The following is a 23,616-nucleotide window of genomic DNA, read 5'->3' as shown; positions in this document are numbered from 1 at the left end:
AGAACCTAAGAACACTGAGGCCATGCCCAGCTCACGTCAGTGCAGACACGAGTGCCACTGCCTAAAGTGTCGGCCTCCAAGGCCATCAGGCCTCTCAAGTATGATCCCAAGGCACTAGGACCACACCTCTGAGTGTCCACAAGGCACAAGGACTTCCCCTCCCAGTGTCCACACGGCACCAGTGTGACCCCTCCAAGAGTCTACATGGCACCTGGCCAATCCCTCAGAATGTCCAGGACCTTCCCCTCCAAATACCTACATGGAACAGGACCTCCCCTCCCATTGTCCACATGGAACCAGGGCAACCTCTCCCAGTGACCACATGGTTCCAGGACCACCCCTCCCAGTGGCCATATAGACAAAGACCTCCCCTCTCAGTGTCCATATAGAAGCAGGACCCCTCTCCTAGTGTCCACATGGAACCAGAACCTCCCTTCCCAATGTCCTTATGGGTCCTGGACCACAGCAATGGCTACCTCTTTGCTTTTAGTGTTATACAGTCCAGCATCAACTCCTATTCATTAAATTTTGACACTGTGAATGGACTCCAACAGGGTCCAGTATATATTTGTTAAATGGGCCTTGAGTGATTCCCCTCAGTGTGCAGTTTGATTTAGATACTGTTGAGTGAAGGCTTCCTTCTCAGTTATGAGTGGTCAAGAAGCTAAACCACCCATGTGGGTGATCACACCCCACAGCCACCCCCCATCAGGTACAGACCAGGACTTAGGACTCAGAGGCAGTCACCTTCCTGGACATGGTTCCTATCCACAGCACGACACACACCAGGGCTTCCAAGGGCAGAAGACCCATGGGGAAGGGTTTGGTATTCCAGGGGTAGTTTTTCAGAATTGTGGAGGGGTCCACAGAGGACCTGCTCCTTCCTCCAGCAGCAAAACACAGCCAATGTGTGCCAGGGGAGGTCTGTTCAGAACTCTGCTCGGGTTCTTGCTGGATCTGTCTCTCTGCCCACTGCCACAGCCTCGAGTCCTCCAGAGCCCCAAGAGGAGCACAGGCGCCCAGCTGCACCACTGCTCATACACATAGCCTGGAGGGCGAGCTCAGCAGGCTCACAACCTGCACAAAGCAGCCCTGAATGGACCACACTGGGAACACCCCAAGTCAAGCTCCCCTCCCAGATTCCAGCCAAGGGGCAGCCACTGGAGTGGGTCCTCACCAAGCAGTGTTGGGCCTTCGAGTCTAGCATCTCCTGCACAGGGCTGGCCTTCTCATGGGAAAGCTGTCTCCAGCTATATAGTGAGAACAGAGGTTAACAGAAGAAGATTAAGTTAGAAATATGGAAAGAAAAGAACCTGACCCTTTCTCCACAGGCACCATGCAGCACCCTCTTCTGGAAGATCAACGTTGCTTACTTAGGACTTCACTCCAAAATCTCACTATCTAGGCTTGGTCTTTCCCTGATTCTCCTATTCACACCACTGCTCTGTGTCCCCTGTTTATTACCGCAGTCCAGGTGGCCAGACAGATTAGGAATCACAGTCTTGAGTACATACTCAGGTTTTATGCACAGCAGCTCTGTGGCATATTCCACACCCCTTAAGTTAGTGGGAATGTGGCTGACCCTGAGCAGGTTTCAGGTAGGCCAAGCCACTGCCCATCCTGGTGCCTCTCCTGCAACCCCGCGGGTCAGCCTCGCTCAGGGATGGTCTCTGGGTGCACATGTGTCCATCCCTCCGTCAACCACAGGAAAGTCACTTCAAAAGCCAACAGACCTTCTTGCTGGGATTTTGTAGACACCCAGAGGCTAATTCCCAATTTAGTTACATGTAATTACTTCTTAATTGTGCAGTCTGTTCTGCCCCTTCTGATAACATGCACCTAAGTAACTCCATTATTGAAAGTCTGCTGGTGGTGTTTCTGTTTGGAAGGACACTCGCAGTGGTGTGGAGACACCAGTGTTCCACATCAAGAGCACAATTAATTCAATTCCTCCCCCACACAGTGGGGAAAAATTCTGCTCAGGCACTAAGGACAGAGATGTTCCTGACCAGTGGAAGAGTGGACACCTGAGGTCCCTCACCCTGAAACCCATTCTTGGGCCACAGTGGCAAATTCTGAAGACTGCCATTGGCTTGGGACATGCTCAAGGCACTGACCAGCCTTGACCCACGCACAGACATAGGGACCACCGGGCATTCCAACCGTGGGAACAGCCAACAGGGTGAGTCCACCCCTTCTCCCCCTCTGAGAACTCACACCTGTGGACCAGTCCTCAAGAGAGCTGCCATGGGGCAAGCTGGGGTCACAGGCAAGTGGACAGACACCAGGCAGAAGATGGGAGCAAAGCTGACACCTCCTTATCTGGGTCCCCAATTGTAGAGAGTATCAGGAGGCTGAGGGATGCAAGAACCAGGGAGAGGGGGAGAGCCTGGACGCTCGTGTCAAGATAACGGCCCCCAGGAGACACTGTGGTGTTTTGAGCACCTCGTGAAGCAGCCTCCACATCTGTTCCCACCTATCCTTATGAATCCTTATGCCAGGAGGGGCCAGCCCTGAGCATTGCAGATGGGGAAACTGAGGTCAGAGAGGCATGGGAGCTTGCCCAGAGCTACAGCAGGACCATTAGGATCCAGTGCCCCACACTCTGGTCCAGTAAATTCGGTAAACATGTCAGCCCCTCACCCAGACAGACCAAGGCTATGATGGGGAACTTGTTCCCATAGTCTACTGGCCAGTGGAAAAGTGAGGAGGAGGGGCCACTGGGACACCAGAGGCTTCCAAAAGTCCATTTACCCCAACCAGGGGATCCAGCAGGAGCCCAGGGCCCATTGCTGAGCTCCCCCTGTGGAGGGCCAGAAGTTTCCAGGGGGCTGAGCAGGATGCAGAGAGGCCAGGGCCATGTCCAGCAGCAGTCCACAGGCCACACATGGCAGTGACATCTGGGGTACAGACTTAGCCTGAGAGTGTGCGTGCTCTTTGTGGCAAAAGTGTTCCCATAACCTGCCTGTGGGCACCTGCTTCCCAGCAAGTATGTCTCTTTAATCGGTTGCACTTCTGGACACGGGGGAGCTGTCCGCAGGTGGCAGCTGATATCCTGGATGTTGATCTCACTCTCCACTTGATTCCCATGTCTCTTGATTGCCCCAACCGTCCTTTCCCTGTCCTTTTCCCTGGAGGCCACAGGGGCTCCAGAGGCTGTAAGACTCAGTTATGCGCAGACACAGGTGCATGAAATACACCTCAGGAAGCAGAGGGACTGGGAGGCGGCTCAGCATTCTTTTTTTTTTTTTTTTTGGCAGCACTGGGGTTTGAACTCAGGGCCTCATGCTTGTAAGGCAGGCAGTCTTACCACTTGAGCCACTCCAGCAGCCCCACCTGCTCAGCATTCTTACACAGGGGAGTCCAAATGCCTCTTGTACATTAACCAAAACTTAGGATATCATCTTGTTCAATGTTAGTGCAGGTTCTTTTTTTTTTTTTTTTTTGGTGGTACTTGGTATTGGGGTTTGAACTTAAGGCCTCACACTTGCTAGGCAGGAGCTCTACAACTTGAGGCACTCCGCCAGCCCTAGTCAAAACTCCCTGTTTGATTTCATGGAGTTCAGAAGTCAAGATCAGCACATCTCAATGAATCCTGCATCTTTGGGATGTAAAGTCCCCAGAGTAGTTCTGGGTTTCTGGGCTCTTGTTACCCCTGCCCAGGGCAGCTCCTGGAGACCATGTCTACACTAATGGTCTCCAGGTGTCTTAGCTCCCCTAAGCTACGTCAGCCCCAAGTCCAGAACTGGCTGTCCTGGGACAACTGACCCCAGCACATCACAAATCCGAGGGCTGCAATCTTCATGAGTGGAGAAGACTGCACCAGACTGGACAGTCCGGGAGGACGGTCTTCAAGTGAAGCATGTGCAGGATATTGGAGTTGCTTATTCAAGGGTGTCCTGAAAGGGCCAAGAGATCAGAGTTCAGAGGTGCCCAGGTCCTCAACCTGTGTGAGGCTGTGGACTCCCTGCCCACTCCACACTCCCAGTCATGAGCCCTTCCTCACTGCCAGCCCTCCCCTAGGCTGGGGGATTCCTCTGAAAGGGAGGGGACACATGAGCTGTACTTATGTGGGAGGACAGCAATTAAGAGCAATCCAGGAAAATTAAGCGGGAAAGCTCAAAAAAGATGTCCCCAAAGTGATACTGATGGCTTCAAGACCAAGGATGTAGATTGTTCTACAACTGCAGCCTACAGCCAGGGGACAGAGCAGTGACTCACCAGAGACCCAGGGAGTAGGTCACAGGCACCTGACCCTGTCCCAGCCTCCTGAGCCACCCACACTCCTGGGCCCTTTGTCAGAAGAAGTAGCCTCATCCCTCCAGAGAGCCACGTGCCTTCTATCTCCCCAACCTCCAGGATTATTGCCAGTCCTTGTGTGGCCAGCATAACCCCAATTCCTCCCTGCCTTCCAGAGCCCAGAGCCATGCTGTGTACCCTACACCATCCCTGCAGTCACTCCCCACCCCCCATCTCACCCCCTCCTGGAACTCTCCTCTACTTCCCATCCAGATCTCCTCCTACTGCCAATCTAAACCCCCTAGGGTCTGCCCTTGCTTAGATCCCTAAAGTTTTATGTGCCCAACAGGGACTTCCTCACCCTGATATTGTGGTTAGGACTGACACAGCCTCTTGAGGGGCCTGGACTGTACTTCTTAGGTCCACACCAACTATAGGGTCACTAGAGAGGCCCAGCACATCCCAGCCACAGCTGCCAGGATATGAGCCCCAATGAGTGCTGCTCTCTAGGGTACCAGCTCCAGTAATCAGTGGTCACTGCCTCTCCAACCTGACCCATCCCTCTGCTCACCCACTGGCTCCAGCACCATCTGCTCACTCAGGAGGGCAGTGACCTGGCCTATCCGCAGACAAAGCTACCTGTGATAGTGAAGAGGCTGGGTGGGAACAAGTGTATTTGCATGTCAAAGTGTGTGTATGTGGTTGTGCAAGCATGTGCATGTGAGCTTGCCTCATGTACTGTGTGTGGTGTGTGCACACAAGAGTGGGCAAGTATGTAGCAGGAGTGTTGTGCAAGCCTGCATATGTGCATGTGGTAGTATGTACAGCAAGAGTGTGCAAGTGTGTGCTGTGAGTTTGTGCGAATATGTGTGTGGTGTGAGTGCATTGTGAGGGTGTGCACAGGGGTGCCTGAGTATGGTAAGCACGTCAAGCATGTATGTACTGGTGTGGGTGTGTGTTTTTGCAAGTGTGTGTAGACATGCATTAGTGTGTTACTGTGCAAGTGTGCACAAGGCATAGCAAGAGGCACTGGGCAGACACTGGCACCCCTGGCTCCCTAAGCACCGTAAGGGCCAGAGCTCTTCACTCAGGCTGTGACCACCCAGCTGTTCACACAAACAGTGGGCTTATGTGTGAACACAGAAGCCTGGGTGGGAGAGGAGGGCTCTTCCACAGTTTGTCAGTGCCCATCCAGGAGGGCAGTGACCTGGCCTATCCACAGACAAAGCTGCCCATTATGGTGAAGAGGCCAGGTGGAACCTTTTCACACTGTTATTCTCAGTTTTCCCCAGGCTCTCTGCTTTCCATGGCCCATAGTGTGACTGCATGGCATGGCCCAGCATTGCCCACCCCGCCCCCGGCTGTACAAGATGGATCTGTGCCAGGCTACAGCTGGTCCAGCTCCACCAAGGACAGTCAGCACCTGTCTCTTGTGTTCACAGGCTTTGGCTTTCATGGTCTCCAAAGTGGTTTTGCTGGAGGTCCCTGTGCTGTAGCCACTTATTCTGTTGTCCGTGCGTAGGACTCTCACAGGCTGGATATCTTGTGTTGGGGGGGGTGGCGCGTATAGTCTAGTTGTTACGAGGACCCATTGACCCATTTCAAATGTGAATGATCACTTATCCTGGCCCCAGATATTGATCGGACCTCTCCCACACATCATTCACATGTCCCTTGGTCCTGGATGACCTTGACATTTGCTCAGGGCTGGTCCTTGGGCTCCCTGATCTGTCCTTCGGTGGAAGCCTAGCTTGGCCTTATTGCTCTATCCTTGAGGCTCTGTCCATCAGGTTCTTTCTTTTCCTATGGTCCTGTCAGTGTGGCTTCGCCCATATGGCCCTGTCCACCCAGACCTGCCCGTGCAGCAATTCTCTAAGCTGCTGTGCCTAGTGAGCCCTCGAGGCCCTCCCACCCCTTTCTTCTGACTCCTCAGGATCTAGCTAGGGTTTCTTTGAGTCTCAGCTTCCCCCTTCCTTTCTAGAAACTGTCACTAAAGAAGGAGGGTTGATTCCCATAGCCCAGACAGTGTGAGCTGCACCTGACCTGGATGTGGGAGACCTGAGTGTGAGGTGTGGACAAGGCCAGACAATTCCTGAGGCCCAGAGTCATCAGGAGCTCTGTGCTGATACACTCGGAAGACAGAAGCCTCCCTGTGGGTTAGGAGGAGTTCAGTGTAATGTAAGGCAGTACCCAAGCGTATGTGCATGTTGCATGTACATGTGTACGCATGCAATGTGTGTGTGCATGTAAGAGCCTGAGCATGTAAGGTCACGTGTGTGTGAGGTGGGCATGTATGTGCATGCATGTGAGTGTTGTGTACTATGGGTGTGTGTGTGTGCGCACACGCACACAAATCTGTGTAATAAGAGATGACAGCAAAGTCTGTGAGCTCATGCACACTGCAAGCTGCACCTGCCCTGGATGCTGGAGACTGAGCTTGAGGTGCAGGCAGGGCACCTGAGGTCCTGTCACTGGGGACTCTGTTGACTGGTGCTGATTCACTCAGAAGGCAAAAGCCTCCCTAAGGGCTGATGGGAATCGGTGTAACATAAGGTGACAGTCAAGTGACCGTGGCATGTGGGAGGGTCCCAGAAGAAGATGTACAGGGAGCCCCCATGCTGGGAATCAGACCCCACTGGAAAGGTTGTGGCAGCAGACCACCACTGTAGAGGGCTGTTGGCAGTCAGGCCAAGTGGGTGCCCAACTGAGGACAAGATAGGGCTGTACAAAGGGTCTAGACCCCAACAGCAGTCCCTGGATGAGGCAGGACTACCCAAGCATCCAGCATCCACACAGATGACTGCCCAGAGACAGCAACAAGAAGTGGTGAGCGGGTGGGAAGTGTCTGCAGCGGCCTCCAGTGCCCTCTGCTTGACGAGCAGGGAAGGAGTCCACAGACAGAATGCCACCCTGGGGCTGGGAGCTGGAACTGTGCAGGAGAGGGGCAGCCTCCCTGGCCACCAGCTCTGGACAATGTCTCTCCTCTGAGCAGAGGGCAGTGATGCTGGAGGACCTAGAGGTCCTGGAGAAAAGGCCTGCAGCCTTGGGGAGGCAAGAATGAGCAATGCTGAGTGGTCCAGATGGGGGCTCTGGCAGGGTCTCCAGAATAAGCTGTCCACAAAGTGGTGACAGGGGTCCATCCTGGGACACTGGTAGATCTCTTCTCATGGGCTCCGTTGGGTTCTGGGGTCACAAAGGGCATTGCAATTTCACCCTCAACAGAGCCATTCTTGTCACATTACTTCAGATGCCTGCTATGGACATCAAGGGGACGGGACCTTGTGACCTGAGCCTGTAGAGGTGAGGGTCAGCGTGGGGAATGTGACCATCTTCAGGTTTACAGCGGGGTCCTGGGCTTCCCCATACACAGCGGCAACAGGACCCCAGAGCTTTCTGTGCCACCACCAACTATGGGCAAGAGCAGAGAGGCCCAGTATGTGATGACAGGTCAGCTGAACACGGACACCCAAGCACTGGCTGGCCTCCCACAGCCCAGCAGCTGGAAGAAACTCTGGACAGGACCTGTCAGGCAGGCCTCTGAGCACAGCTTGCCTGTGCATTTTCCTGCAGTCATTATGAGCAGGGTTGTCCTCCTACCATTTTGTCCCACTACCCGCCTGTGTACACAGCTGGTGTCTTCCCACACTGTGCAGGAATCACAGCCCTTCACTCCCCTTGTCACACTTGGAGAGCGCAGTCTGGAAGTGTTTCCCTTTAAGCTCAGCAGGCAGTGCCCTCACTCACTCAGTGGCCAGAGTTGTCCTGTGACAGTGCAAACTGCCTGTCTCTTCCTTACCTGACTGTGTGGGGTATGGTTCACACTCAGCCACAGAGAAAGCCCTCAGGGGCTCTCTGCCTCCAGCATCACTGGGGCAATCCAGGGCCTCCCCGTTACTTCACCAGAAAATGGTGAGGACCACCTGCGTGTTGAGTGCTTACTGTGCGTGGCAGCTATCTAATTGTACAGGATTGGTGAGATCCCCACTTCATGGAAGGACTGACAGATGAGTAGGCAGGTGACATCAGGTACACAGGGCAGTGACATGAAATAGAGCAGCTGGGAAAGGGTCAAGGCTGGAGCTCAGTGAACAGGGTCTAGAGACTGAGCCTAGAGGGGATGCACAACTGGCCATGGCAGGACATGGAGGTGCTGGCCAGTGGCCTCTAGTGTGGGGACAAGGAAATGGGGCTCTCACAGGTAGCACAAACAATGGATTTGATTGTCTTTTTCCTTTTCACAAAGCCATCCCTTCCCTTGAGCTTAATATTGTGTTACAGAAGAAAACTGACCCCTGTAGTCCTTGTCATTAGGTTGAAGCTGCTGCCTCTTGTTTTTGGGGTTTCCTGTTTCCCAAAAAGAGCCCCAGCTCTTTCCCACCAAGTGAGGAGGCCCATGGCTTCTCCCCAGGAAAAGCAGGGCCTCTGAGGTCAGGGAAGCCCTCAGGTGTTCTTTCTTTAGGAGAGGGAGGGCCAGGCCCACACAGGGTGATGGGTGGGGAGGTTGGGAAGGAAAGGGTCCACACCTGGGAGCCATGTGAAACCAGTGCCACCCTTGGCTCCCAGGTGCTATGAGCAGGTGAGTAGGACAGGGATAATACAATGTGGACAGCACTGCTTCACGTCAACCATGATTCCCCTGATATGGGCAGAACTTGGGCAGGGTCTGCAGGTGCACCAGGGGCCTGGGAGGAGAAGGGACCTGAGTCAAGGGAGTGGAAGCTAAAGTCACAGCCAGACGTGGTCCAAGAGCCCATAGCAAGTCTGGGAACTGAGAGTCCAACCTGGACCAGTGACTCAGAGGACATGTGTCCTTCCAGAAGTCCCTTCTGGCTGCTGGGACCATGGGACCTGGTGGTTCCCAGTGGGCTTCTTACAACCAAAGCTAGGAGGAACGTTGGTGGGTTCAGGGGTTGGGGCTGGGGCTGAGCATGGCCATGCCAGGACAGGTCAGGAGGCTGATGACCAAGCCCACTCCAGCCAGATTCGTACCCCATTCCGGCCCCATCCAGCTCTGTCCTTTGGCTCCTGCCCCTCTGTGGCCACCTCAAACTGGATCTTGTGCAAAGGGGGCTCCCACTGTCTGGGTGGGCTCTGCTTCCTACAGGGAATGGGATCCCACTGGAGAGACACTTCATGGTGGGGCAGAGGCCCTCTCCCTACCACTTCCCCACCTTATGAAAATGCACAAAGCTGAAAACCAATAGCCACCACCCAATTCCACCATTACCCCTTCAATATACCATCCTCCACTTGTCCAGTGCCCCCACGCCAACTGTCCACCATCTTTCTTCTTCTTCTGCCTTTCAAAGTAAGCTGCAGACCTCATGCATGCCCCAAAAGTGTTCAGCAGGCCAGCGTTCAGTGTACAGGGTTCTTCCCACCATGTGAAACTCACTTGCAGCACTCACAAGTACACAGAGTTGGGGCACAGGCTTGATGGAGAACTTGACCATGAACACAAATGGCAGTCAGAGGGGTTCTCAGAGGTTGCATTTACCAAGTACTGTGTGTGTCACTGAGGACATATTCAAGGAGGGAGAGGCAAGGGGAAGTAAGGAGGATAACACCAGATATTCAGAGGGTGGCACCGCCTGAGGCTGAGCAGTCCCCCGGGGGATGTCCCTGGTGTCCTGCGTTCTGTGTGAGGGGAAGGGAGCCTCTGAGTAGGCTGTGGTCCTGGCAGTCTCTCTAACGGTTCTTATCACCTTCATCACTGGTGCTTTATTTATCTGCTCACTTTTGTTTGTTTCCTTTTGATTCTGACAACTTTCGCAACCATCACCCCAAGTGTCCCTCATGCCTGGCCACTAGTGCAGGCGTGTGTACACACCATGAACACACCCACACCCACACCACACACCACACACACCACACACACCACACACATCACACACCACACACACCACACACACCACACACATCACACACCACACACACACCACACACACCACACACACCACACACACCACACACCACACACCACACACACCACACACACACCACACACACGGCACCTCTGGGACTGTCGCATCCCGGGGTGAGTCCCCTGGCGTACAACTTCCCGTAAGTGAGACCGCCAGGGCCCAGGGCCTAGTTTTGTCGGGAGCACTTGCCCAGCAGCACAAGGCCCTGGGTCTCATCCCAGCACTGCAAAAGAGAAATAAATAAATCGCCTTGGCATGCAGGAGCCCCTTTTGTGTGCACCGTCTTCAGCTCAGAATGATTTTGGAGCCATCCACAGAGCTGTGTGTGCTGTCCACACCCCGCTGGTGGACACCTGGCTGTGACCATTTGAGCAGTGAAAACTCCCAGACTTCCTCACGAAAGTCCTTCCACGATGCGTGCTTACGTTTCTCCTGCCTGAGCGTGTCTGGTCACAGGTGGGTCTGCCTTGGTTCTCTGCAGTCTTCTGCCCACAGTCAAGGAGAGTCTCCCTCACCCCACGTCCTCACCACCGTCTGGGTGGCTCCTCTTCCTGTCAGGGACTCTGGTCTGGGAAGACTGTGCTTCTGTCTCATGGGCCTAGGCAATGACCTTGAGCACTGGTTCACACACCTGCAGCCTTGAGGCATCACATCTGCTGAAGTAGCTCCTCGCACCTTTTGCTGCTGTCTGCTGGATTGTTTAAAACCCAGTTGGGAGGCTGCACGTAGTCAGAGGAATCCCAGGCGTTTCCTCACTCCATAGCTGCCTGTGCGTTTCCCTCAACGGCGCCTTCGGTGAGAAGTTGCTATTTGTTTTTCATGTGTGGCTCCGACTTTCTGTGAGATGCAAGACACCCCCTGCCTGCCAGCCGCTGTGACAATCTCTCTGGCGTTTCCCAATAAAACTCTGCGGTTTTGACTTTTCCTTAAAGGTCTATCTCTGGGGAGGGTGCTGAGGAAAGATGTCACTGCCTCATACACGCGAAGCAAGCACCGTACCACTGAGCTCCCCAGCCTCTCTTTAGGTCAGGTTGTGTACAGTACAGGTTATCAGCCAAGTTCCCACATGGAAATTCCGACCACCACGTGGAAAGGAAGGTCCTTTCCTCACTGCATTGTTCAATGCCTTCACAGAAATCACTTCTTTGTGTGGCTGGGGGTCTATCCTGGACCTCCCCTACACGACTGTGGGTCTTCGCTGGGCTTTTTGTCAGTTGTCCAGTCCTGTCTGTAGGACACAATGTTGTGATGAGGAAGTCTTTAGTCGGATAACGTGTGTCCTTCAGGATGGCTCTAAGTAGTCTAGGTCATTTACATTTCAATATCAATTTTAGAATCAGTTCAGCTTTTACAAATAGACACTCTGCTAGGAGTATGAATTTGATGATGCTTTGTGCCACTGTAGTGGCATTTCGGTTCCATTTTCAGCTGTCTCCTACAATACGTGAACATAAAATTGATATCCGTGCATGCTCTGGCACCTCCCAAATCACTTGTTAGTCCCTGCAGCTGTCTTGCAGACTCTCAGTTTTTCACGCATTTGGTCATGTCACCTGCACGTGGGAACAGGTGGCTTCACCTTGTATCTGGTGTAAGCTTCTCATAGGTGCTTTACAAACCGAGGTAATCGCCTTCTAGTCACACTTTGTGTGAGTTTGTGGTAATTTTGCCAGATCCATTAAATGACTGGCTGTGAATGCAGCCAGTCTGTGTTATATGCTGAACTACAGCGACGATTTCTGTGAATCATAAACTGACCTCACATTTTTAGACCACTCTTACTTGATCTGGGTGTTTTTTCCTCTCCATAAATTCCTAGGTTCCATCTGCTGATGTGTTATTAGAGATGTCAGTGTCTGCCCATGAGGGGTATATAAGTGACTCAATTTCTCAATGCCTGTGTCTGGTTTGGGCAGCAGGCTCCCCAACCCATGACCTCAGAACCTGAGTGGGCAGCCCCTCCCCCCATCTGAAATCACTCACAGGAGATTGTGGTATGGAATTATGTCCTCACATGGGAAAACCTACCAGTGAGCCTGCTGGATATGTCCAGATATCGAAGTCCATATTTTTATTAGAAATGTGACATTAAGATTTTCTGACTCTTCTTGTTTTAATTTTGGGAATTTGTATTTTCCCTGGGAATTTCATCAAAGTAACCGAGTATTGGCATGCAGTTATTTACTATACATACTTATTCTTCCTTGAATGTCTGTAGGATGTATGACATTAACTCCTCTTTCTTAACACTGGGCATTTGTCTTTTCTTTTTCTTATTCCGTCTAGCTAAGAGTTTATAGCTTTGTTGATTTATTTCAAAGAAGCATTTTCACTATTTTTTTCTGCTTATTTTTTTTCTTGAATAAAACCCAGATATTTGTGAGTAGATGGCTATATAAAAGACAAAAAATGAATTCTCAAAAGTAAAACAAAAAACAAAACAGGCTGACTAAACTCTAGACCAGACATATTTGAAGGGAAAATTAATAAATTGAAACAAGTTTTGGGCTAGAGGTGTAGAGCACTTGCCTAGCATATATGAGACTCTAGATTTGATCCCCAGCAATGGAGAAAAAAAAAGGAAAGGAAGAAAAAATGTGTATTAGTTTATGCACAAAGGAGATGAAGAGAAATTAAAAGCTATGACTATAAATTGAGTGATACCAATTTACATCTAACTGGGAATTCTTTTTTTTTATTCATATGTGCATACAATGTTTGGGTCATTTCTCCCCCCCTGCCCCCACCCCCTCCCTAACCCCCCCCACCCCCCCTTCCCCCCCATCCCCTCGCTACCCAGCAGAAACTATTTTGCCCTTATTTCTAATTTTGTTGTAGAGAGAGTATAAGCAATAATAGGAAGGAACAAGGGTTTTTGCTGGTTGAGATAAGGATAGCTATACAGGGCATTGACTCACATTGATTTCCTGTGCGTGGGTGTTACCTTCTAGGTTAATTCTTTTTGATCAAACCTTTTCTCTAGTTCCTGGTCCCCTTCTCCTATTGGCCTCAGTTGCTTTTAAGGTATCTGCTTTAGTTTCTCTGCGTTGAGGGCAAGAAATGCCATCTAGTTTCTTAGGTGTCTTACCTATCCTCACCCCTCCCTTGTGTGCTCTCGCTTTTATCATGTGTTCAAAGTCCAATCCCCTTGTTGTGTTTGCCCTTGATCTAATGTCCACATATGAGGGAGAACATACGATTTTTGGTCTTCTGGGCCAGGCTAACCTCACTCAGAATGATGTTCTCCAATTCCATCCATTTACCAGCGAATGATAACATTTCGTTCTTCTTCATGGCTGCATAAAATTCCATTGTGTGTAGATACCACATTTTCTTAATCCATTCGTCAGTAGTGGGGCATCTTGGCTGTTTCCATAACTTGGCTATTGTGAATGGTGCCGCAATAAACATGGGTGTGCGGGTGCCTCTGGAGTAGCCTGTGTCACAGTCTTTTGGGGTATATCCCCAAGAGTGGGATTGCTGGATCAAATGGTAGATCGATGTCCAGCTTTTTAAGTAGCCTCCAAATTTTTTTCCAGAGTGGTTGTACTAGTCTACATTCCCACCAACAGTGTAAGAGGGTTCCTTTTTCCCCGCATCCTCGCCAACACCTGTTGTTGGTGGTGTTGCTGATGATGGCTATTCTAACAGGGGTGAGGTGGAATCTTAGCGTGGTTTTAATTTGCATTTCCTTTATTGCTAGAGATGGTGAGCATTTTTTCATGTGTTTTCTGGCCATTTGAATTTCTTCTTTTGAGAAAGTTCTGTTTGTTCACTTGCCCATTTCTTTATTGGTTCATTAATTTTGGGAGAATTTAGTTTTTTAAGTTCCCTATATATTCTGGTTATCAGTCCTTTGTCTGATGTGTAGCTGGCAAATATTTTCTCCCACTCTGTGGATTTTTCTGCTCTTATTGTTGTCATTTCTATCCTTTGGCCTAGATCTAGTTTGATCTTGTTACAATGTTAGGTCACTAAATTTCAGAACTTTCTTTTTTCTACAGCTATAAATTTCCCTCAAAGCCTTGTTTTACCTGCATTCCAGTAATTTGAGTGTGTTTTATTTTATTATTCTGTTTAAAATACTGTCTAAATTCCTTGTATCCATGAATTATTCACAAGTGTGCTTTCAAATCTACAAATATTTGTGCTTTTTCCAAATATCTCGTTACTAACTTCTCATTTAGTTGTGGTCTGAAAATACACTCTGCATGATTTCAAATCCTTGGGATTTCTTGAGACTTGCTTTGTGGCGTATGGTGCCCTGTCTGGTGGCAAACAGGCCATGTGCACTGGAGAAGTGTGGGATTCTACCATTGGGTGCAATGTGCCACAAAGAGCAGTAAGTCGACTCGGATATCTTATTGTGCCTGTCCTCTCTTTCTTTGCTGGTTTTTCGCTTAGTTGTTCTGTACTTGCTGAGAAACGAGTCTTCAAATGACTAGCTATATGGGGATTTCCCCTCTAATCTTGTCAACTTGTGGTCTGAGCATCTATTTATTTATTTGATGGTACTGGGTTTGAACTCAGGGCTTTGTGCTTGCGAGGCAGGCAGTCTACTGCTCAAGCAGTACTTTTTTTACTCTGTTATTTTGGAGATACGATCTTGCTTTTTGGCTGGCCTGGACCCTGATCCTCTTATTTTAAGCTTCTCACAGTCTCTGAGATGACAGACATGCGGCACCATGCCCACCTTTTTTCCACTGAGATGGGGTCTCACAAACTCTTTTCCCCAGGTTGGCCTGGAACTGCAGTCCTTCCAATCTCATCCCTCAATAACTTGACAGGTACGTGCCCCTGCACTCAGCTGTTGGTTCAGATGGAAGTGGAGAGCAAGTCTTGTGAGTTATTTGCCTGGACTTAGCCTCAAACCATGATCCTCCTGATCGCTGCCTCCCTAGTAGCTAGGATTACAGGAGAGAGCCACGGGGTCCGGGCCCTTAGAACCCTTCCTTGGGCACCGTTAGGCGTGATGTCTACCTGAGAGATGCAGTCTGCGTTGAGCAGCTCTCCCTCTCTCCACCCAGCTTCTGCTTTACCTAGAGATACTGGGCTCCCAGGTAGATGTCAATGGCTGGGTTTTTGCCATCCATCCACTTTCACCCTTCCCATTCTGTGTTTAAAATCCTTCTATTTTATACCACACCTGGGGAGAGTCTTGCTTTTTCAGGATATTCTGGCAGTCTCTGCCTTGAACTGGAATTCAAATTTAGTGGAATTTTGAGTTGCTTGGATTGTGTCTCCATTTACCCTTTGTTTACTTCTTCCTCTTTTGTTGATGCATTATTTGGGTTTGGATTTTGTTTTCATTCCTCCTCTTCTTCCTTTTGTGTTGTTTTAACATTTTTAAATTTTGATTTTAAAGTGTTTATCAGCTTTTTTCCTCCTACTGTCTCGTGACTGCTTTTGCAATTAAAACCCAAATCTTTTCACAACCTATGTAGAGTACAGTTGCACCATTTCCTGCAAAACGCATAGAGAAAGCTCACAGCCACCAAGTACCTTTCTGCCACAGATGACACATGCACCCCGTGATGTAAGTCATGATCTCCAACAGGCAGTGTTTAAATCCTCTATTTAGCAGTTGTTTGGGGCGTGGCTCAAATGGTAGAGCACTTGCCTAGCAAGTGCAAGGCTGTGGGTTCAAACCTCATGCTGACAAAAAACAGACAAAACCACAGTCATCTGTATTTTGAAAAAAAGTAAGAGGAAACACAATCTTGTTTTCCCAACTGGCCCTGATGCTGTCTGCTCCTCCCTCATGACCCAAGCTTCTCTCTGGTGTCATATCTACCACATGAAGAACTTCTTGCAGCATTTCTTCAAGCACAGTTGGCCTAAGGACAAATTCTTAATTATATTTTTATCAGAAAGCTTCTTTATCACACCTTCATTCTTATTTGTTTGTTTGAGACAGGGTCTTGCTATGACCTGGAATTCAGTATGTAGCTCAGACTGACCTTGAACTCATGGTCTTCCTGCTTCAGCCCCCTGGGATTACTTTCATTCTCAAAGACTGTCTTCTTTGGATACAGAATTCTGGGAGGCACAGATTCCCAACAGAGCCCTCCTACTCCTACCTCTTTGTTTTTCTTCATTTTTATTAGAATATATTCATTGTACAAGGGAGATTCATTGTGACAATTCCAGATAGCCTTACATTATACATTGGTTAGATCTCCCCCAGCATCTCACCCCCTGGTCCCCCTTCCCACCCCACTTACAGCAGTTACAAGAGGTTACATTGTTCTATTTTGTATATGTACACAAAGCCCATCAACCATCTTCCCTCACCTTCATCTCCTCCATTCACCCTCCCCTCTCCCACATGTAACCCCCCCCACCCACGGTACCTATTCTACAGTCCTGTCTTTCATTTTTAATTCCAAAGTCAGTGTTAAGGGGTTTCTTGATGTATCCAGCCGTGAACATGCTGTACTTTGTCCAGTACAACCCCTCTATTATTCTCCCTTATCCCTTCCCTCCCAACCCCCATTGTTCAACAACTTTCAGTTCATATTGTCGTGTCCCCCACCTGCTCAGGTGTGATATATTTCGATATTGGTGACTCTCTGTCATTCTCTTTTCCTTTCCTTCCTCCCCTGAGTTCCATGGAAGTTCCCTACTCCTACCTCTTGGGTCTGGGACTGGGTTACTGTGCTTGTGGGGGACATGGTGCCTTGCTGTTCCCTTGGGGTATCTATAACACCAGGAGGGCTGTCCCCTTCTCGAGTCCTCTCTGAGGGGCCCCTCGGTATCTTCTTCAAAGGCCACCAATACTTAGCAGGACGGGCAGCTCTAGGTGGTGTTGAGTATCAGAGCCAGTGCACTTATCACCCTAGGCCAGGTCACATGTGCAATAGGAGGTCACTGGCAGGCTGGACTGGATGGCCTCTGTGGAACTGTTGGCTGAGGTGGCAGTCAGTTCAGGTCACAGCCAGCTACTGAGAGAGTTTGCTGTTATCCCTCCAAGGGCGTGGCTCAAAGGTGAGAAATTCACCCAGAAGCCACAAGGGGCTGAGTGAGCCCAAGATCCTCCTCCAAGCCAGGTGGTCAAAGTCTCCCACTGGTCACTGGACACCAGCTGACCAGGGGAGGACAGGGGAAGTGTGTAACCTGGGCTCTGGCTGAGGACAAGTCCAGAGGGGACTAAATTGAGCCACCAGCTCAAGACAGCACCTCAAATGTAAGGGCACCCTATTTATCATCCTCCACAACTCCGTGGACATGCTGGTTTCACCTTGGAGCCCGTCCCACCCAGGGCTCCATGAAGTCCAGCTGAGTCTGTAGCAGACCAGCTTCATCGTGAGCCCCACCAGCACCTGCAGACACCAGCCTTGAGCCAGGCAGGAAAGCAGCAACTCCACAGGGCATGTGCTCAAGGGGCAGCTTTCCCAGGACCCTGGCTACCTCTCCTTTGCACTGAGGAAGGGAGAAGATGGCTGGAGGACTTAGCCAGAGACTCCATGCTGCTACTCTCTTCAGGTTCTACCTCATCAGTGGAGGGGTTCCCTTCATCATCTGTGGGGTCACAGCTGCCACAAACATCAATAATTACGGAACTGAGGATGAGGACACGGCATAGTGAGTACTGGCCATCCATGAGAGAAGGGAGATTGGGGAGGGTGGGGCCATAGGGGTGGCCTGACATGCTGGCAGTATCAACCCCTGTTAGTGACCATGACCGAGGTGCCCATGGTAAAAGGATCCATGGAGACAAGCAGCAAACCCTGGGCCCTGGGAAGCCACTTAGAGCTATACCTTCTGTTTGCCTTCCTTCTGAGTATGCAGAGGCCCCACCTCTTGAAAAATTCAGTTTCCCATCAACTGTCTTTCCTTGGGCACCAAAGGCCTGGTTTTCCTTTTTTTTGGTGGTACTGGGGTTTGAACTCCGGGCCTCACCCTTGCTAGGCAGGCGCTCTACCACTTGAGCCACTCCACCAGCAGGCCTGGTTTTCTTTAGATGTGAGGAGGTCTGAAGGAGAGCAGATATGGATTCAGCACACCCAAGGTCCCACTCCCACAAGTGCCCGAGCCCTGGTGGGACCCTCCTCACTCTTAGCACCTCACCATCTTTCTGTACCCCAGGTTGGCCAGTTCCCACTCAAGCCCCAGTGAGCCAGCCCTCACGGTGCCTACCCCTCACTTCTGCCCACCCTTTCTGCCCAGAACATCCCCCCAGCTCCCCTTGACTTCCCAAGCACAAGCAGGAGGGGACCAAGCCCCTCTCCACCTCCACCTAGACTGTGATTCTGCCCCCACTAACCGAAAGCTGTATCTCATCTCTGACCAGCCTGGGGTGCCCCAGGCTCCTCCCCTGTTCCACCTGTTTCCTTACCAGCAAATAAAGCCAACCCACCTTGGGAAACGGGCCCCCCTTGGTCCTGATGGGATGGGGAGGCACACCCAGACGGGTGCATGCTTACCCGTGTCTCCCCACAGCTGCTGGATGGCCTGGGAGCCCAGCCTAGGTGCGTTCTATGGGCCGGCTGCCTTCATCACCCTGGTCACCTGTGTGTATTTCCTCGGCACCTACATCCAGCTGCGGCGTCACCCTGAGCGCAGATATGAGCTCAAAGAGCGAACGGAAGAGGAGCAGCAGCGGCTGGCGGTGCCCGAAGGGAGCCACTGCCATGGGGCACGGCATGGCACAGCGCCCACCTGCGATGCCCTGGCTGCCTCGCAGCTGCAGAACGAGCACTCCTTCAAGGCCCAGCTGCGGGCCACAGCCTTCACGCTGTTCCTGTTTACAGCCACGTGGACCTTCGGGGCATTAGCTGTGTCACAGAGTCACTTCCTGGACATGATCTTCAGCTGTCTGTACGGCGCCTTCTGCGTGACACTGGGGCTCTTTGTGCTCATCCACCACTGTGCCAAGCGGGAGGACGTGTGGCAGTGCTGGTGGTCCTGCTGCCCCTCCCGGGCAGACACTACTACTGCCAAGTCCAGTGCCCACCCCACACTCAATGCCAATGGGGACTTACTGGGGCACACAGCCTGCCTGCAGGACTCACCATGCCTTGGCAAACCGAGGGGCTTTGGACACCCACCTGCCGCCCACTGCAAGATGACCAACCTGCAGGCTGCCCAGGGCCATGTCAGCTGCCTGTCACCGGCCACCCCCTGCTGTGCCAAGATGCACTGTGAGCAGCTGATGGAGGAGGAAGCCCACGTGCACATGGCTGAGGAGGATGCCTTCCCACTTGACCCTCACCTGCACAGGTGCCTCAAGGGCAGAACTAAGCCTTCCTACTTCAGCAGACACCAGGCGGCAGCAGAGCAGGAGTACGCCTACCACATCCCCTCCAGCCTGGACGGCAGCCCACACAGCTCGCACACAGACAGCCCCCCCAGCTCCCTCGAGGGCCCGATGGGGGTGCACACACTGGCCTGTTGTGGCCAGGCCGACCCCTTCCCCATGGTCAGCCAGCCTGAGGGCAGTGATGCGGGTCCTGGGCTCTATGGCTGCCCCCAGCGGCTACCACCTGGCCCCGCCCACTTGGAGATGCTCCGGAGGACCCCATCCTTGCCCTTTGGCAGCCCCAACCAGAACGGACTGCTCCAGGGCAGTGTTGGAGAAGGCCTGCCATTTGGCACTGATGGAACAGGCAACATCCGAACAGGGCCCTGGAAAAATGAAACCACAGTGTAGCCAGGGCAGGAGCACATCACATCTGATACTCCTTGGAGTATCAGAGTAAAGATGGGGCCTGTCTGCCAAGTGAGATTGATGGTGGTGGGGCCACCAAAGTGACCAAGCAGTTCAGAAATGGTTCACACCACACAGCTGTGACCCCTTTGTTGTGAAAGACCCCAATGAGAAAACGCTTTGGGCCACCTCTGCTAGCACCAAGGTGGGAATGTGGCTGTCCACATATTGTTACCCACTTTCTCCAGGACAGCCTGGAGACAGAGGTTGGGGTTCTACTGTAGGAACTGCACTAGGCTGGGGAACTTGCATCCCTAGTGTGCTGCTGGGGGTGACCCGGGTGCTTCAGCAGAGGCTCTGCTGGTGTGTCATGTGTTCTAGGTTTTGCTCCAGGGGCTGTGGCCATTGTCGTCCAGAGCACCCTTGAACTGGGCTGTTTCCACAGTCCTCGTATCATGTCACATCTGCATCTTCACTGAGACCCACCTGGAGTGTCTGTCCACTCACCATCTCCACTGTCAATCAGCTGTCCTGGAGCCTGAGCATCCTGGGTGCTGGAGGACTGGCCCACTTGGCGCCAACCCACTCACAGTCTCTCAGGGCCATGCCTTTGCAAGATGCTCGAACAACTCTTAAGGAAGAGTAGACTTCCAGATCCAGCCGCTGTCATTCCATATTCTACTCCAATGTGAGCATTGACAATCTTGTGTTCTCCCTTCCACAAGAAGAGGGGCTCACCAGGTATGATGTCATCGTGGACAAAATTTCTTTCCTTTTCTGCATTTCCATGAACACCTGGACCCAAAGCCCCAACTCAAAGGACAGCTGTCATTGACAATGAGCCTTTTGCGAAAGCAAGTGTCCTGACTCTGCGGAGGAATCCCACAGAGGTGGGAGCCCATGTGTCCAGAGGGACACACCTGTGAGACTGTTACTGGCCGTTACTCTCTCTCTGCCTCCTCCCAGTCTGTAGCACACGTGTATACACACACACACACATATACACACAAGTACATGTGCACTGACACTTATGTCAGATACTCAGAAGCACTTGTGCACATGTGTACACATGATCACAGAATCACATGCACACATGCATGTGTACATTTGTGCGTGTGTGCACATGGGTACACATCACACATACAAGCACATGCACACATGTGCCTGTGTGCCCATGCCACACACTAACACACATACATTCACCAACATGCACATGCACACACCTGAACACCCCACACACGTGCGTGTATGCATATATCCACATGCACACACATACTTCGAGACATACATGCAGCTGGGCACCAGTGGCTCACACCTGTAATCCTTGCTACTCAGGAAGCAGAGATCAGAAGGATTATGGCTCAAAGTCAGTCCCAGGCAAATAGTTCTCAAGACACTATCTCAAAAATACCCAACACAAAAAAAAGGGCTGGTAGAGTGACTCACGTGGTAGATTGCCTGCCCAGTAAGTGTGAGGCCCTGAGTTCAAACCCGAGTACCACAAAAAAAAAACATGCACACATGCCTGTACACTGCCACACACATGCACACATACAGTGCTCACGTGTCCACACACACACACATACACACACCATGCACATGTGCACACACACAGAGAGCCACCTGAGCACTGGCTTTCCACTGCAGACCTGGGTGCCAGTGTCACTGTGACTCTCCATTGTGCTCTACCATCTGGGCATGTGGCTTCATGGGAGCAGAGCCTTCCCCATGGACGCCTTGGAGGAACAAGCATGGGCAAGCTATGAGCACCTTTGAAACAGCACACTGCAGAGCCACAGTGGACATCTGAAGACTGACACTCAGTATCTGAGTAACGAGCCTGGTGGCCCCAACACTTACAAGCTCGTCAGTGACGTTGTACCTCACCGCAGCGTGCCGCATCCAGTGCAGACCCTGTGTGTCCTTCAGGTCAACTGACGGGCAGCCGAGGACCGCCAGGCGATCTGCTCCTGTCACCGTCCAGCCTTTTCACCTGCTTCCGTAGTTGATGTGCGCAGAACCCGACGCTAACCTGTGTACGCGCTGTAGGTGCAGAACGTCCAGACAAAATACAGTGCTTTCCATTGTTTGTCCCTGGTGAGGCTGGTCAATGCATCTGTGTGTGTCTCTCACCCTGACAGGGAAGGAGGTCCAGTGGGGCTGGGACCTGTCCAGGCTGCTCCCCCTAGGTCCTGACCCCTCAATGTCCTTTCTGCCCTTGGCACCCCGGCAGAACAGAGAAGCAGCTCATCACTCAATCGAAGAAATTCAGCATTAAACACCGAACCTCCCTGTGTTTCCATATTGATTTAGCCTCATGAGTCCACCTGGGAGCAGTGCTGTGCACATGCCAGTTGTGTCCTGTTTGTGAAGTGTAGAGGTTCACAGTGTAACTGCACCAAGGGGTACTTGGCATGGAACCAGCCTGCACAGGACAGCGAGACAGGAGGCAGACAGACCCAGTCTTGCTATCTGCAGGCACGTCTGTGTCCCTGCCTTCATCTGTGAGTGTGCGCACGGGCATGTGTGTGGGTGGACGTGGTGTGAGAGCGTGCCCGTGGGTTGCCTGTGAGTACATGGTGCCCAAGTGCGCAAATGTGCCCGCAAGTGTGCATTGTGTTTGTGCATCGTGTGGAGGCCATGGGTGTGTATACACATGGGTGTGTGTGAGAATAAGCATGCCTGTGTTTGTGGGTTTGTGTGTGCTCTCCAGAAAGGCAGCAGGAGGTGCCCCATCTGCTCCAGCCTGTCTGGTTGATGTCTAACTCACCAGGGTGACATCCTGTGACAACTTCAGCCAACTAGAGCACAGGGAAGCAGGGTCACCCTACACTTCTGAACCCTGCAGCCCTGAACAAGCCCAAGGGGCCTGGCCATCTGGAGCCCAGCGGGTGTCTTCTGTGATTCCCGGGGAACACCCCAAAGCCCAGGTGGATCTGATCTGCCCACCACGTGCCAGAGCTGGTCGATTAGATCACGAGCACCTCCCTATCTCCTGATTCCTCCACAATTCCTCAGGCTACCTCTGAATGGGTCACCCTTGTGGGAACTTGAGCAGCTGAGAGGTCCCTGGGACTGTGCAGAATGGGCTGAGCTGCCCCACACTCTGTCTCTCTGGCAGAGACTGTGAGACACAGGTGGCCAAGGGGAGCTCTGGGCCCCAGAAGTCCTGCCTTCAGAGAAAGGTCAGTTCAGAGAACTTGACTAGGGTGTCAGGGCTATGGGCCAAGGAGCAGCCTTGGGTAGAACCTGTACACAGGTCCTGCTTCCCTGGTGCCTCTGAATACTGGCAGTGGAGGCAGTGCAAGAAACCCATCCTTCCCCGTCCTGTCCTACACTGCCCTGCCCTGCCCTGCCTTGTCCTGTCCTGTCCGACCCAGAGACTCTCAGTAGTTGTGGGCAGATACTGTGGGGGTCAACATGAACCTGAGCCTGGGGCAGGGGGGAGTCTTGGCCCTTAGTGTGTCAAGCCCTCCCCAAAGATCACAGATCCTGGGGCTCCTACATCACAATTTCTCCTCCATGCACTGCCCGGATTTACATTTGAGGCCAGAGTAATGGGCAGCATGACATATTGTCAGGCTGAAATGTTGCCTGCTGTAACTGAGACCAAAAAGTGTTCTGCGGCCTGCAAGTTGGGGTGGGAGGAGGTCTCTGGCCGCGATAGAGCCCAGCTCTGTGTCTGTAGGACAGGACAAGAAGGCAGGACAGTGGCTAGAGAGGAGGCAGGAGGATCACTGGACACAGGAAACAGGGCAGAAATGTCTTTTATGGGCAGATGGAGAGACTACACAGGGGTGTGGA

General features: G+C 51.8%; 1 protein-coding gene across 1 annotated transcript in view; it reads left to right on the top strand.

Moving 5' to 3' along the window:
- The window catches only part of Adgra1 (adhesion G protein-coupled receptor A1), a 44,251-nt gene extending 22,338 nt beyond the window's left edge, over positions 1–21,913 (top strand). The window contains exons 6-7 of the mRNA XM_074078020.1: positions 17,649–17,747; positions 18,606–21,913. Coding sequence (XP_073934121.1) covers positions 17,649–17,747; positions 18,606–19,815 — 1,309 coding nt within the window. The 3' untranslated portion in view covers positions 19,816–21,913. The remainder of the gene's footprint in view (positions 1–17,648; positions 17,748–18,605) is intronic.
- Positions 21,914–23,616: the final 1,703 nt, after the last annotated feature.

This window comes from Castor canadensis, chromosome 7, assembly GCF_047511655.1.
Source record: "Castor canadensis chromosome 7, mCasCan1.hap1v2, whole genome shotgun sequence".
In the NCBI taxonomy this organism is placed as follows: Eukaryota; Metazoa; Chordata; class Mammalia; order Rodentia; family Castoridae; genus Castor; species Castor canadensis.
This window is presented reverse-complemented; position numbering and strand designations above follow the sequence as displayed.